Source organism: Zingiber officinale, chromosome 6A (genome assembly GCF_018446385.1).
Source record: "Zingiber officinale cultivar Zhangliang chromosome 6A, Zo_v1.1, whole genome shotgun sequence".
Lineage (NCBI taxonomy): Eukaryota > Viridiplantae > Streptophyta > Magnoliopsida > Zingiberales > Zingiberaceae > Zingiber > Zingiber officinale.
Genome location: NC_055997.1, coordinates 91,345,362 through 91,361,929, shown reverse-complemented (window position 1 = coordinate 91,361,929; position 16,568 = coordinate 91,345,362). Strand labels below are relative to the sequence as shown.

Below are 16,568 nucleotides of genomic sequence, written 5' to 3'. Positions count from 1 at the left end.
CTTTATGCCTCAGTCTTGGATCCTAGCGTACACCTCTCTCGCCCTTAGTCACCGACATCCATAACCTCAGGCTCAGGTCCTGACATCATCCCTGTCTTGGCTTCAGTCGTCAACATCCTCCCCTTCTCGACTTCAATCACTGATTACCTCAATATCATTCTAACCCTCCATTGAAGTGTGTCGCTGATTACCTCATTAATGTCATTCTAACCCTCCATTAAAGTGTGTTTTAGGTTCTTCCTATTCTCTTCACCGACGATCTTCAGTGAATGCGCATGTTAAATTGTTTGTTGACTGATGACTTGACCTTTCACCATATTTGATCTAAAGAGAATGTATTTAATTGCCTCGAGAGGATAGGTTTAATCAAATACGAAATACAGTGACAACACGAAATAGCCAGGTTTTACAGCTTTATGACATGAAACCCTAACTGTTTTTTTTCGTCTTTCTCCTTGTAATAATTAATCAGTCACAACGCAGGACAGTGACACAAGGCCATAATATGAATCAATTCGAAAAAATGATTGAGGGGCGGTTTAATTTGCCGACCGAAGTATCTTTAAATTAATCTGAAATACACATTCAACAAACATTAAATATGTTTGTAGTGCAAGCTCAGACATGATGAGTTGGTGCATACGTTTCAGTTTCAGTTTCAGTGTACGCTTATATTTCATGATTGAATAAGACAAACCCTTTCTGTGCGGTATTCAATTATATATATATATATATATATTTTGTGCTTCATTATGCAATTGGAAGCGAGCTTTTCTCCTTTTCTCAGTCTTATCCTCCTTTTCGCAATGAGTGTGTACATCTTCGAGTTAGATTCGCTTGCTACCTGATAAAAGTTAATAATTATTATTATGTAAACAAATTGCTCATCATCGATGCATTTACTCTGTATCCGACAAACTCTATAAATCTGAAGTTGAAGAAACAAAATTAATCAACGTAACCAACAATTAGCCGACATTTGTCAGTTAATTCCCCCTTCCCCTTAGTGCCCCACACCATGAAATGGATGTGTATTAATTCGTAAAGCAATAAGAAGAGTAAGGGGGGTTGCTGCGAGCTAGCTAAGGGATCTCTATCTTTGCAGCTGATCCATGGAAGGAGGTGCCTCACGCTGCTACCTCCCTCCCCCCTCAGCCCCCTCTGTGGTGGAACTAGGGCACCCCGCAAGCAAGGACACCCTCCAAGATCTAGGGTTTCTACTTCCACCGCAAGCAAGCAGCACTCCATTCCTGCTGTCCACTGATCAGCCTTCTCCTTTCTCCAACCCCGCCGCCGCCGCCAGCAGCAACGAAGAGGTACACATATATCATCAGTCTCAACTATATATACACAATCGTTCGATCGATGTTCCTCACGCAGTTAGTGAATAGGTAGGTACTTCGGACCTGAAAGCTCACCATGATCAGAGCTCTTGCAGAGATGGTGCCAATTCATGGTATTGTATATAAGGGGCCGGATATTGATCGATCGATGATTCTAATTTCTCTTACTAGCTGATCTGTGCATGCACACGTAGGTGGAGGAGCACTTCGAACTCCATGGATAAGGGAAAGGTGAAAGTGAGGAGGAAGATGAGGGAGCCGAGGTTTTGCTTCCAGACTAGAAGTGATGTCGATGTGCTCGACGATGGCTACAAGTGGCGGAAATACGGCCAAAAAGTTGTCAAAAATAGTCTTCATCCAAGGTATATATGTACGTACGTATGTATGTGTGTATCTATACACATGCATCTTAATTTGATTTGAAACATAAATAGATCGAATTCAACATGGATTAATGGTTAATTAGTTATGAATTTGCGATCGAGCAGAAGTTATTATCGTTGCACCCACAGCAACTGTCGCGTGAAGAAGAGGGTGGAGAGATTGTCGGAAGATTGTCGAATGGTGATCACGACGTACGAGGGAAGGCACACTCATTCTCCTTGTGACGATGCCAACTCTTCGGAACATGAATGCTTCAGCTCATTTTAAGGCACACGGATCGAGTTTAATTGTCTCATAATTAATAACTTAAATTAAGTCCCAATTTAATCACTAGTGTTTTCGGAGTTTTCTTGATTACGAAAGAAAAGGAAAAAAAATAATACTTTTCTGCTATGAATAATAATGCATGTTTCTGAATATGTCTTTTGTTTAGGGACATGGAATTGAGTGAGGAGCTGGCTTGTATTAATTATTGATCAATTCAACTAATTATTTGTGTTATATATATGTTGTGGAATATTACGCTCATTTGAAGATCAAACCTACTTGATAATTCTTTAGCTAGTTGTTTACATAATTTGGAAGGTTAAAAAGATGGTTTGTGAACTTAATTACAGCGATCGATAATTAATTTGGAAGATGCACCTAGCTAGCTAGATGCTTTCTTTAAAGTTCAGCTAATATTGTACAATCAAGATTAATTAGATGAATTTCTCTAGGGTACAATTAGAGTTGTAGAAGGCATGGTTCCATTTATCAATTTCATGAGGAAAATAAAAATCGAACCAAAATATTTTGGTATGAAAAAATTAAATCTAAGGTTATGTTAACAATGGAAATTAATATTTTTATTTATATTTGTACTGAAAATTGTCTGTTCGAATGACAAGGGAATAAAATGTAAAAGGTTTCTAATTAAGTCAAAAGTCATATGTGGTTTAAATTTATATTTATTAATATTATCGAGAGAGATTTAATCTTACCTCAAAAATAAATTAAAATCTTAACAATTCGAAATTGTTTTAATTGTTTGAAAAAAAATTCAAATAGAAGTTAATTGAAATTAAAACTAAACTGATCAATTAAACCTTTTATTTTATTTAGATCAGTTAGCTTGGTTTAGTTTATCGATTTTGGAATATAGATGCTCATCCTTAAAGGCATGTATCAACATGAATAGAAAAGAAGTTTTGATACGGCAAATAAGGTGGGGTTCTGGGTCGGGATCGAAGTTGAGAAGGCCGGTTGACGTGATGATCAAAGTTAAAAAGAAGTCAACATTCAGAGTTAGCAAAATCATTTGGTTCAGCCGAGTGATCTAGTCGATTGGATCTCGAATCCCTCAGAGTCGAAGAAACCTTGAGCTGTATCAGTGACATTTAGAGATGATTCAGGTGTCTTCGCTGAGTGTTCAGGCCAGCCAGACCAAAGGTTCGATTGGACATGCTGGACGCATGGCTCGATCGAATCAAACTCTTTACACACAATTGTATAACGACAGAGCGAAGACTAAACGTTTGAGAAGGTTGTCATTCTTTAGCCGACTCGATCCCATCCATGAGTGGAGGTCGATCAAACTACAAAGGAGGACTCAGTCAGTTGATCGACTCACCATGTCGAAGGTCTATCAACCCAACGACCTAATATTCTTTTTTGGTATTTTATGTAACGGTCGTCAGAGAATCAAGAGAATATTTTCCTGTGTTGTTTGTGTGAGGAAGCTTCTACTCTACAAAACACAGACATGGTTGACCCTTTTTTGGAAAGTTGTCATAGTGTTAGAAGGGTCAGTCCTTTTTTGGCAATACTTTGAGTTTTGTGCAAACAGTAAAATTAATAGTATAAAAGAGAGTCTCCATCTATGGGCGCAGGGGCACAGGTATGTTAATACTAACGCAAACACTACACTACTCAACTTAAGGCACCCAGATTCCATTATTCTTCACTATTATTATATTTCCTCTCAGACACCTATTTGACTTGAATGTCAGAGTATCTGTACCGAGGAACCCCCTAAATAGGTTGTTGATATTTTTTCCTCTACTTTCTATTTTTGACACGTAGGATCACACAACATCTTCGATTTCCAATGTAGAGACATTTTACCGTTAATATCAGAACCACATGCCCAATATTTTATCTCCTTTAATTTCAAATAGGATCAAGTTCATAGCTAGGAATCCCTTTGTTGAAGTGCACAAATTTGGATCAAGAAACTTCATCCATGACGAGACTACTACTTTATACTGTCGAATCTAAAAAAATTATTACAATGTGTCACAAGAGGTGTCTCGTAGTATATTAGATATGGTCCATTTACCGTTAAAGTAAAATAATAAAAATTAACCTCCATGAATGTATAGTGCATTAATTAAGTTGAGATGTCTCCTCGGGGCGGTGCGATGATTAAGATATGGGGTGTTGTCACATGAGGTTTTGGGGTCGAAACTCGGCGTGACCGAGCATAACCTCCCCCATGTCTTGGCCATTTGCACTAATGGCTAGTAGCCACCCGTGATTTACCTCCTCCGTGTTGGCCTAGGGACGGGTTGGCGGGGGCGCTGGGGCGCGAGCGAATCGCCTTCTTGCCACATTAATTAAGTTGAGTTGTGTCTCTTCGGATGAGTCTAGAGGCTAGCGTATGAGGTGTTGCCACCATGAGGTCTGAGGTTCGAATCTCGGAAAGCCGAGATAAATGTCTCCCTTATGTGCTAGTCATTATTCAAAAACTAATAGCCGCCCGTGATTTACCTCCTCCGTGTTGGCCCTGGGACGGGTTGGCGGGGGCGCTGGGGGCGAGCATATTCGCCTTTTGCCACCATTAATTAGGTTGAGTTGTCCCTCGGATGGGTCTAGTGGCTAGCGCATGAGGTGTTGTCATCATGAGGTATAAGGTTCAAATCTTGGTAAAACCGAGGTAAATGTCTCCCTTATGTGCTAGTCACTATTCCAAAGGCTAGTAGCCGCCGTGATTTACCTCCTCCGTGTTGGTCTTGGGACGGGTTGGCGGGGGCGCTGGGGCGAGCGTATTCAACTTTTGCCACCATTAATTAAGTTGAGTTGGCTAATGCGGAGTAGAGTTACTATTATAGGATAAAGATTCGAATTAATTGGTAAAGACGAGAAAAAAAGCCCTCCAACATCCCGATTTACCTCTTAACAGATGGTCGTGTGGTCGACTGTATGAGACCACTGGGGTGACGGATTCCATCTTTTGCTACCATTGATTAAGTATTTCACGAGATGTTTGAATGAGCGAATCATCTTTTACCATATTAATTAAGTACATCGGCTCCCATATGGTTGGATAGTTGGTTTATATAAGGAGTATTACCCCTCCTTACATGCGCTGTTATCACTGGGTGAGATCTTCGTGATTTATCTCCCTTCTAGACAGTGCGGGGTCATCGAGGTGACAATTTCATCTTTTTGTTATCAATTAATAAAATATTCTAGCCCCACATATTGACACAGTTCATACCTACATGAGTATTTGCTTCAATAGATCATGAGATCAATTCTCAATGATTTTAAAAATATCTCGTTGGATGTTTCTATATAAAGGACCATTGCACTAGACTAAAATATCTATCATGATTTATTTACTTATATCTAAATATGGGACCAATGATATTGAATCGCTACAATATCACATTTTTACTCAAATTAATAAAGTATTCTGTACCCTCAGAGTTTGGTGCTATGGCAAAAAGCGGGAGGAGCTATACATCACCAACAAAAAGTAATAAAATCAACTGTTGGGTGACAAAGAAATTTAGTCGGACTGAAAACTTGAATATATAGATTATATAAAAAAAATAATAATAATAAAGTATTCAAAGGAATATAAGAAGAATTAAAAAGGAAGTTATTCACTATTAAGTAAAATTCGAGCACTTAAATTATAAAAAAAATAGCACGATTAAACTTCTTCCAATAATATTAGTCACACACACGATTGACTGTCCGAAACTACAAGCGAGGAGCAAGTCGAGCTCTCATCGAACTCTCTTTCCACTCCTGTCTTCTCTTCTCCGTCCGTCCAAAACTCTAATTTTCCATGTGTACGTTCTCGCTCTCACACGCAAAATATCTAATTAAACTCCACGGTTTGGCACATAACTCCATAATCCATTTTTCAGTAATTATTTCTGAAGAATGAGTTGTGCCTACTCAGTGGCCACTAAGGCAATAACAAAAAAAACAAAACAAAAAATTGTAAAAGAATGAGAGAGAGAGAGAGAGAGAAAGCTGGGGAATTAAAGTGAAGTACAGGGATCTGCCAGGCACAGATGGAATTGGTGTGTATGTGTGTCGGAGGTGTTGTACTCCAAGCAGAGCTATCATGAAGAGAGATCACGGGCTAACACAGTTTGTTTTGGTAAAGATGTTACTATCAATATATCGGATCGATTTTCTATGGAGGTGTAATACTTGTTTATTTTTTTAATCCCTCTTTGATGGGCTGTTATTATGGGATAAATTTTTTCCTGATTTATCACTCTTTTAGAAAGTGGGGGAACTATTTGCAAGAATCACAGAGGTGACGATTTTATTTTTATACATACAGAGAAAGGGAGGAGGTTTTATACATACAGAGAAAGGGAGGAGGAGGAGGAGATAGGGCTGACCTCGGGCCGGATTCGTAGCAAGCCCAACCTGACCCCTGGTTGGATTCGGAACCAGATCCGATCTAGATCTGAAACCGAATCAATGAGTTGGGTACCCGTTGACCCAGTTCCGATTCAACAGACCGGGTACCCATTGATCCAATTCCAGTTCATCCCCTTCAAAAACTACCTATCGGTAGTTAAGCGACGGTTCAAATTTTTTTTTTTTTCTTTTTGGACTGTTAGAACTAGCAATTAGAACTAGCAGTTAACGACCATTGGGATAAAAAAAAAGGTTTTTTTTTGAATATTTTATTCAATGATTAATTTCATTTAATTATTTTTTATCAATGACTATGATTTAATGTCTGTTACTCTCCGAACTCTATAAATAGAGAGCTCATTTCATTATTTTCACACACATTTTTTCTATTCTTATTCTCAATTCTACAATCTCTACACGCTTTCGACTCCAATTCTCCACACCTTCAACTTCCTCTTCCAAGTTTCGACTACAATGGAAGGAGATTGAGGGCAAGAGGGAGGCCGAGAATGAGGAGGTTCATTGTTTCGATCTCGGAGGGAAAAGGAAATAGCGAATCTGAATATTTAATCTATCGATGATGAGACCGATCGAGCAACTTTCGAATTCGACTTCGACACCCAAAATATAAGAAAATACTAATGCAATTACTTCTGAATCCGACTTTGACACACATAAAATTTCTTCTTTAAAATCTTCTATTTTCACTAAATATTTTGATAAAGTCACTTTTCCATTGGGAGAAATACGTGTAAAATGTAATCACTGTAATGATTCCTATAAATTTCATGTCGGCGACAGCTATAGGTCGTTGAAACAACATGTAGAAGTGAAGCACTGTATGGAATCAGGAATTGACCGTGCTCAAGCACAATTCACTAGATTTTCTAATAGTGAAAGTAGTGATTCTAGTTTATTTTTATATTCTAATAATAAATTAAAAAAAACATTAGCTAGATTTGTTTACCTAGAACATCTTTTATTTAATTTTGGATCTAAATACATCTTTGAAGATTTTTTATAAAAAATATCTTAATCCATTACTAAACATGTTCTTAAAACTATACTTACAAAAATAATAAAAGATTAGTAAAACAAGAAAAAAATTAATTGAATAATTAGTAAATTAAATAATAAAATTTCTTTATGATCTGATATTTGAGTGATGATTAGTAAATATATTCATATATGAGTGTGACTTATTATTGAATCAATAACTTCTAGAATATCCAAAAAAAATTGTTAGCTTATAAAATTTTTGATGAATCACATAATGCTCATAACATCTCACAATTATTATATTTAATTTTAAAAGAATATGAATTAACTCATAAAATATTTTTAATATCATTTGATAATACTAGTTCTAATACCGTTAGTATTGAAGAACTTAAATTTATATTTCAATCTGTTATTAGTGATTTATTTTTTCATATTTGTTGCGTTTGTCATGTTTTAAATTTATGCGTTTAAGATGTATTAAAAATTTTAGCAAATTATATTGAACCAATTAGAAATGTTATTTCTTATTTATAGTTGTATCTATTTATAATAAAATAATATGGTAAATTTTATAAAATTAATGGAAAGAGAACTAAAAAGTTTCCATATTATGTACCAACATGTTAGAATTCAATATATTAATTGTTAATAAATTTAATTTAATATAAAAAATTATTATGTTTATTTTTTATATAAAATATTAATAATGTTAATATATATTTATTTTCACAACCATGGAATATTTGTAATACTATTTGTGAAAATTTAAAAGTATTTAATAATGCAACCGAACAACTTTTCAATTTTTATTATCCTACTTCTCATTTAGTTTTAAATTTTTTTGTATAATATAGTATTAGTTTTAAATGAAAATAGTACTAATAAATTCTTTATCTTCTTGTGTATTAGCAATGCAAATGAAATGGGAAAAATATATATTTTTTCATATTTCTAAAATTTATTTAATTACATTTATTTTAAACCCTAGCTATAAATGATAAGTTTTACCATAAATGTTAGATTTGTATTATGACACTTTAATTATATTTAAAGAGTTTTCTTCTCTTAATTCAAATAATATTGTATATAATATTAGAAATTAATTATATGTTATTTATAAAGAATATAGTATAAAATATGGAATACATAATATTTCTGAAATATAAAATACTAGTAACATTAATTTAAAACTTACAAAAATAAGAATTTTATTAAAATAACGGACGAAATCTCCATGAGAATTCTTAAGCTTCACACAAAAACTTGAGAATTATTTAATGATTTTTTTTAATTTTAATAATAAATAGAGAAATATATTTCGATGTTCTAAAGTGATGGTTACATAGACTCAAAGTTTTTTTTGTCTTCTTCATGATCATCAAAAAAATTTTAATTTGTCTAGTGTCAACAGTTGCTATGAAACAAATGTTCAATCCTAGCAGCAAGATTACCGACTCGATTTTGTCTATCAACTCGTTGGAAGGTCAAACATTACTTGACGATTGGAGTAGAGCCGAAAAAAGAATCCAACGAATATAACTTTCAGATGACAAAGTAAGAATTTGATACCGAAGAAATAAATACTATAGAAACAAGAAATGAAAGTGAATAACAATGTCACTTCATAAGGTAAAAGGATAAAAATATAAGGAAACAACTTTGATTCCTTTATACCTTAAGGGGATATTTAGATAATTTTATTTTTTTTTATAAATTTATAATTTATAATTATTTTTATATAATAATCTTGAATAATGACTAACTATGACAAACTGTGCCTGAATAGTGAATCTTAACAAACTGTGCACAAATCATGAATTAACAATTCCGAACCATAAATAGTAATTATCTTGAACGATTAAAGTTAATGATCGTAAAAAAATTATCAAATTGATGATTTTAAACCATTAAACTGTTGATTTTGAACCGGGGTCGGATCAAGGAGGTAGGAGATGGGATTTAGAGGCCCATCAGTTCTGACGACACCGTCTGCTGACTACTGTCTAAGTTCAGATCCTCTGTCCCGAGATTCCTGTGTCCCCATGTCCCCTCGTTGATCGGACAGATTAGATCACATCTCAAAGATGCAATGCACATCACGAGATTACAATGACCGTCTGATTGATGAAGAGACATGGGGACACGAGAATCTCGAGATAGAGGATCTGAACTGTTACTGCCTGATTGCTCTATATCCTAACATCCTCCTGCCAAATACGTATCGAGTCGGGCTTAACACTGCAACCTTGTTAACGGGCCAATTAGATTAGATCACGCATAAATCGCATTGGCCCATCATTCAATTTTTACGGACCAAATCAGTCTCTCGGCCCTCTCCTTCAACCATCTACCCCGTCCGCGGTCTGAGGAAAAGATCGATTTTTTGTCCCCTAGGCATGAAAAACATCGGATCTTTTTGACTCCTGAGAGAATACAATGGGTCGGAGCCGCCTGGTCTCAGCCTCCTCCGCTGCGTGGGAGGCGGAAAGGAGTGCAGCAGCAAAGCCACCGCGGCCTCGTCCTGGCCCTCACCTTCGTCGCATACGCCTGCTACCAGGCCTCCCGCAAGTTGCCTAGCATCATCAAGAGCGTGTTGGATCCCAAGGCCCACCCCTCTTTCCAGCCTCCTCGCCCCTGGCCGCTCGGCCTATTCTTCGTCGAAGCCGAACGGTCCCCCGGCGGACCGCACAGCTGCGGCAACGGGTGGCCGCCCTTCAACGGGACGGACGGCATGGCCAGGCTCGGCGAGATCGACGTCGCGTTCCTCGCTTGCTATTCTGTCGGCATGTACGCTGTCGGCCACCTCGGCGACGGCCTCGACCTCCGCCTCTTCCTCGCCTTCGGAATGATCGGGAGCGGCGCCTTCGTCGCACCGTTCGGGATGGGGGTACTTCTGGAACATCCACGCCTTCGGATTATACCTTGCCATGATGATTATCGCCGGATTGCTCCAGTCGACCGGGTGGCCGTCGGTGGTAGCGGTGGTGGTGAATTGGTTCGGGGAACGGAAGAGGGGTTTCATCATGGGCATATGGAACGCCCACACCTTCATCGGCAACATCAGCGCGTCGCTGCTCGCAGCCAGCGTGCTGCAGTACGGTTGGGGGTGGTCGTTCATTTTGCCGGGGGTTCTCATAGCGGCTGGCGGCGTTCTGGTCTTCTTCTTCTTGTCTGCCTCCTGCCTAACCAGAAGATGTCGACTTCAGAAATGGTCGATGCCACGAGAAGAACGCCGTTCGAGACGAGGAGGCGGTGCGATGGTAGGAGACAGAAACAGAGGACAGAGGACAGAGGAAGCGCAGTGGGAATTTTGAAGGCATGCTCGATACCAGGCGTCATACCTTTCGCACTCTGCCTCTTCTTCTCCAAGCTCGTAGCTTACACATTCTTATACTGGTAGCCATTTTACCTCAGTCAGACAGGTAATAGTTTATAATTCCAGTTCTTCCATCGTTCTTACAATTACAAATCTCAGTTGAATTGTTCTTAAAAATGGTGTATTTCCATTGTCGAAGCTATTGGAGGAGAATACCTTTCCGTCAAATCTGCTGGAAAACTTTCGACCCTTTTCGATGTGGGAGGGATCGTCGGCGGAATCCTCGCCACCTGCATGTCGGACCACTGAATGCCAGGGCCACCACGGCGGCCACATTCTGCGATTCCGTCGCTCTACATCTACCGCAAATACGGAGGCATATCGAAGACAATCAACATCGCGCTGATGATGATCACTGGCTTGTTCGTGAACGGGCCTTACGCTCTCATAACCACTGCTGTTTCCGCTGATCTCGGCACTCACAAGTCGCTCAAAGGCGATTCGCGGGCACTGGCGACTGTGACCGTTATAATCGACGGCACAGACTCCGTTGGCGCGGCGATCAGGCCTCTCGTCACCGGATTTCTGTCAACAAAAGGGCGGAGCTCGGTGTTCATGATGCTGATGTTCGGAGCGTTTGTCGCAGGCACCCTCCTGTTGGATCTTGTTCGAGAAGAGATATCGCGAATAATTCATCAATGCAGGCAGCAAGAAACAGGAGGAGGCTCTGCTTCAACACCGATGCGGTGGTAAAAGAGGCATACCAAGGATAAGTCGGAGCAAGAAATACAGTCGACGTGATGGTCAATGTCAAAACGGTTAACAGTAGAAAACCAACGATTGACCAAGGGAAGTCGATGCCAATTGCTGATCGAGCATGAGGGGTCCAATCGGCTGAGAAACTCATTTGAGTAGACCGCTCATCCGACCGAGGTTACTACAGAAAGAACATCAGATGCCACAACCGACCAACTAAATACTATACGGATTGGAAGGACTACGGAGCAGAGGGACTATGGAGAAGAGCAGTTGCAATTGACCGGATGGGGAATCTTGACCGAGCGGCTCTCCCGCTCGGTCAAATAGTGGGGCGCCTCTCATATCTCATTGATACGGCGATGGAGGGAGGCCTACCTGGCACGGGGTCAACCGCCATGGTGGAAGTCAAAGTCAATGTGGTCAACGCCTGAGTGCCAAAGGGCCTAATGGAGGACAATGGCAATGGCCGATCGGGCAGTCAGGGCCCACCCGACGGGAGACATGTCCGAGTAGATCATCCGTCCAGCTCGGGATGATATGTAAAACAGTCGACGCTTAAAATGGAGTAGTAGGACATTGATAGGGATCAGATAGCTGGTCTGAACCGGGAGGACATGTTACTATACGTCACCACACGGAAGAGCCACTGAGGTCGCCAAAGCGAAGTGCTCTCGGTCGAGCGGCTACCCCGCTCAGCTAAATAGCGAGACCTGATCATGGACAAAGCAGAGTCCTGGTCGAGCGGCTACCCCACTCGGCTAAGCAACGAGACCACTATAGTATCTCTCTATATCATTTTGGGAGGTAGTGCCGCTGACACGAGGCATGGGCAACAGACGAATTGTACGGCGGAAACTTCTACTGTCTCGTTAGGGATATGCACGTCCTATTAAGGTATGTTGTCAGAGGTACTTTCCCGACATGCCCTTTCATAGGACATCAGAGAGCGTGCCCATGCTTCGAGAAACGTGCATGCCGCCCACCATGGCTCTATATAAAGGGGGGTCTATCACCGACGGAGGTACGCGTTATCTACTGTTTGCGTATAGCTCTACAGTTGCTCCACTTCTCCACATTCCGGTGATTGACTTGAGCGTCAGAGGGCCAACACCATGGATTCCTTCCCTGGCTTGGCACCGACGTTACTTGTTTTGCAAAGTGGAGCGAGGTCTTCAGTCGGTTAGCAAAGCCACCACATCCTTAGTTTTCAACCTTCCTACTTTTGGATAGTATCACTCATAATATCCCTCTAGAAGGTAATGCTGCTGACAATAGGGCATGGTCAACAGACAAATCGTATGACGAAAACTTTTACTGTCATGTTAGAGATTTGCACGTCCTATTAAGGTATGGTATCAGAGATACTTTCCTGACATGCCTTTTCATAGGATAGTTGAAAAAATATACCCACTCCTTGAGAAGTGTGTACGCCACCCATTAGAGTGTTATATAAAGGGGTGTCCATGCACTGGTGGAGGTATGTGTTATATGTTATAAGTGCTCTCTCGTTGCTGCTATGTTGCTCCGCCGTCTTTATATTTTTTCGATGATTGACTTGAGTGTCAGATGGTCAATGTCAAGGACCCTTTCCCTGGCCTGCATTGACGTTCTTTGTGTTGCAGAGCAGAGCGGAGTCTTCACGCGGTCAACCGAGGAGCCACATCCCTAGCCAGCCATCTTCATCATTTTAGGATAGGATCATATTGGCGTTGTCTGTGGGAAAGTAACTTGCATCTGAGATATGGATATGGAGGACACTGGATGACTCACAACAGTGACACTGGCGAGGAGGAGTTAGATATGTTGATACAAGCTCGGGCGACCAAAATGGTGGAGCAGCAATAGCAGGTGATAGTCGAGCGCCAAACAAATGAACCCGCAACATCAGTAGTGGGACAGCAGTCCGACTACAGAGATCGAGCGAAAAATATATCCGTTTAGGGGTAGAACAAGAAGTCGATTGACACATATAGGGATGCGCCAAATGCGCCGATTCCCTTTCATCGGATGTTGTTCCACACTCCTTAAGAGGAACAAGGCTAAGCGGAAAGGGAGCAAGGATCTTCCTTGGACGACGCACCCATCCGGGACAAGCAAAAGGGAAAGGCACCAAGGATCGATGATTCTTCCGAACAGATCAACCGATAGTTCTCTCAAGGGATCATGGATGACCCACTATACTGACATTATATTCCATTGACGATCTGGGAATACAATGAGACAACCGATCTAGAGGACTATCTGATCAGGTTTGACAACACGACACACTCCATTAGTACACCGATGAAGTGAAGTGCCGAGTCTTCCTCACTACCCTCTCTGGATTAGCGTAACAATGGTTCAGACGACTGCCGATCGGATCAATTCACAGCTTTAAGGTTTTCCGAGCGGCGTTCCTACAGCATTTTGCCAGCAGTTGCTGTCACTAGAAGACGAGCATTAATTTGTTTGTTGTGAAGCAAGGGCCTAAGGAAGTGTTGAGAGTTTATATCAAGCGGTTCAACTAAGTGACCATGGATATCCCATCGGTCACCCCAGAGGTATTGGTGAATGCTTTCTTGCAGGGGCTCACTGAAGAGGAATTCTTTCACTCGCTCATCCGAAGGTTGCTAAAAGACTTCGATCATCTACTCAAGTGTGCCATCGAATATATTAATGTGGAGGAGGCTCAAGTAGCATGAAGGAAGGAAGTGCTCATTGAACACATTGCTCCCCTTGAATGACGACCGACAAGCAACCATCAACCTCCAAAGGGCCCTCGATCAAGAGCAACACAACTGCACCAGGAGCCTCGAGTCCATGCAGTGCAGCATGTGGAGGCAGAATGACTGAAGGCTATGAAAGGCAAACCATGGACACCATTGTTCTGCTTATACCATCGCTTGACGATGCACAACACACGGGATTGCTATGACTTGAGGCCAGTTTCAAGCCGATCGGTTCCTTCGGGATATCGTCGTCGTTCACCCTCTCTCGATTGACATCATCGACGTCGATCAGACGGGAAAAGGGGAGAAGAGAGACCAACAACCAAGCAGCGTCAATGCCAGCCTCAACGAAGAGGAAATACAAGTCCCGCCTGAGCTTCGGCTGAGCCAGCTCGACCTTTGACTCGAGAGGAGGAAAATAGAAGCAATCTCGCTTGGGGCAAAATCAAAATGATTACCGGAGGACCAACCGACGGTGATTCCAACAAAGCAAGGAAGTCACACGCCCAACGATTGGAGATACATACTATGAGATGCAGCAAGGAGAAGGTCGGGGGACCAAAGATCACCTTTGGCCCTCAGGACCTAGAGGGAGTAGAGATCTCTCATGATGATGCCTTGATTATTCAAGCGGTAATAGATAATTATACTATTCACTGAACTTTTATGGATATAAGTACCTTAGTTAATATCATCTTCAAGAAGACGTTTGACCAATTGTAAATTAATTAGAGCGAATTGCAGCCCATAACGGTCCCGCTATATGAGTTCATAGGTAATGAAGTATTGCCGATCAGCTATACTTGGCTTGCTATATTGCTCTGAGAGGAACCTCTCAAGAGGACCAGAACCATAAATTTCATCGCAGTGGATGCGCCATCGACCTACAATGTCATATTGGGTCGATCGACCCTAAACAAGTTTTGAGTCGTAGTGTCCACCTTCTGTCAGAAAATCAAGTTCCTGGTGGATAATGTGGTGGGCGAAGTCAAAGGCGACTGATTGGCTGCTCGGATCAAAGAAATATTTTAACTCTAAGTTGAGATTAAGACAATTTTTACAGTTTTCATATTGCATATTATATATATTTTAACTCTATTTTGTAGGAAAAATATTGTGCTATTGTACTAACACTATTTACACTATCTTTGATGGATCAAAGAAAGATTAGAGCAATGAGATTCGATCATGATGCAAAAGGGAATATTCAGTTCCATCGACGAATCAAGGGAATCAGTCGATGGAATAGCTTATTTTCAGTTTTAATGGAGATTCGAATCAAAGAAGAGATGTTAAAAAATTATTCAGTCTATGGAATAGAGTTGATCAGTCGACAAATTGGTGAGATTTGTGGGATCTAACGGATCATATCTAAGCAAACAAGGAAGGAGCTGTGGTTTTGTCAATGGATAGAAAGTTCAGTCGATGGATGGGTTCAGTCGACATAACGATTTTTTAGTTGACGAAATGAAAGCTATAAAAGAAGCCCTCGAGCTCCGAGCCAAGGAGAACTTTCGGTCTTCTGATTTACTACTACGCTTCTTCTGTGCTGGTGCAAGCTTCAACTACTATGATGTCGTGAAGTCTCCGACGACCTGCAACTTCTTTTTATAATTGTATGTTATCGGTATATTTAATTACTTGCCCTTTGTATTCACATCTGTACTATTTATCTATCATTTAATGGATTACTCAATGAAAGCGATCGATGATCACGAGCCTTAGAGTAGGAGTTGTTAAAGGTTCTGAACCAAGTAAAAAATGACCTTGTCTTTTTACTTTTTTATTCCGCTATGTACTCTATTTTTAACTAAAGTAAAGAAAAATTTTAAAGTACAATATTCACCTCCTCTCTCTCGCCCTCGACGATTCTTTACCTCCCACCATATCTTTTGCATCACCTCCTTCCTCTCCTCCAGTGGCCACACGTCTTCCAGTGACCACTCCCACACTTGCTAGTCCTCTGGCCACGAGTCCATCCTCGACTCCGACACTCGCACTATTAGAATGTATACTAAAAGCCTAGCTTTTTGTATGAATATTTATATTTTGAAATGATAATCACTTTGGTCAAATGTTACATTTTATATTTATATGTTAATGTAGTTACCCATTTAATTTATATTGTAGATAACATGGTGTGTGGTGTCACACAGAAGATCATGTTATCAGTTTCTTATAAATTATAAATAGTAGCTCACGACCGAGATGGATAGGGACAAACCATTGGAACGGTTGTAGTGTAATTTAGGATTAGTCTGTCTTAACTACAAAATTACATTGGTACACTATGTGTGTATTGAGCAGGACCATTTGAGGTTGTTCGATTTATACTGACTGCATAAAAGAATAGAACCTCTGTTATTATGGATGTGCGTTCTCTTAATCCCGATATAATAATAA

At 40.3% G+C, this 16,568-nt stretch overlaps 1 protein-coding gene and 1 pseudogene across 1 annotated transcript; both read left to right on the top strand.

Moving 5' to 3' along the window:
• Positions 1 to 960: 960 nt before the first annotated feature.
• Positions 961 to 2,230, top strand: LOC121994175 (probable WRKY transcription factor 12). The gene is made up of 4 exons (XM_042548302.1): positions 961 to 1,316; positions 1,392 to 1,456; positions 1,538 to 1,705; positions 1,832 to 2,230. The coding sequence occupies exons 1-4, from the start codon at positions 1,113 to 1,115 to the stop codon at positions 1,992 to 1,994; spliced, it is 600 nt and encodes a 199-aa protein (XP_042404236.1). The 5' UTR covers positions 961 to 1,112; the 3' UTR covers positions 1,995 to 2,230.
• Positions 2,231 to 9,466: 7,236 nt separating this feature from the next.
• On the top strand, positions 9,467 to 16,096 carry LOC121995032 (annotated as a pseudogene).
• Positions 16,097 to 16,568: the final 472 nt, after the last annotated feature.

Coding starts and splice junctions, on each gene's coding strand:
- LOC121994175 (XM_042548302.1), top strand. CDS start 1,113: ATGGAAGGAGGTGCCTCACGCTGCTACCTCCCTCCCCCCTCAGCCCCC. Junction 1,317..1,391: donor CCGCCAGCAGCAACGAAGAG/GTACACATATAT, acceptor GTTAGTGAATAG/GTAGGTACTTCGGACCTGAA. Junction 1,457..1,537: donor AGAGATGGTGCCAATTCATG/GTATTGTATATA, acceptor ATGCACACGTAG/GTGGAGGAGCACTTCGAACT.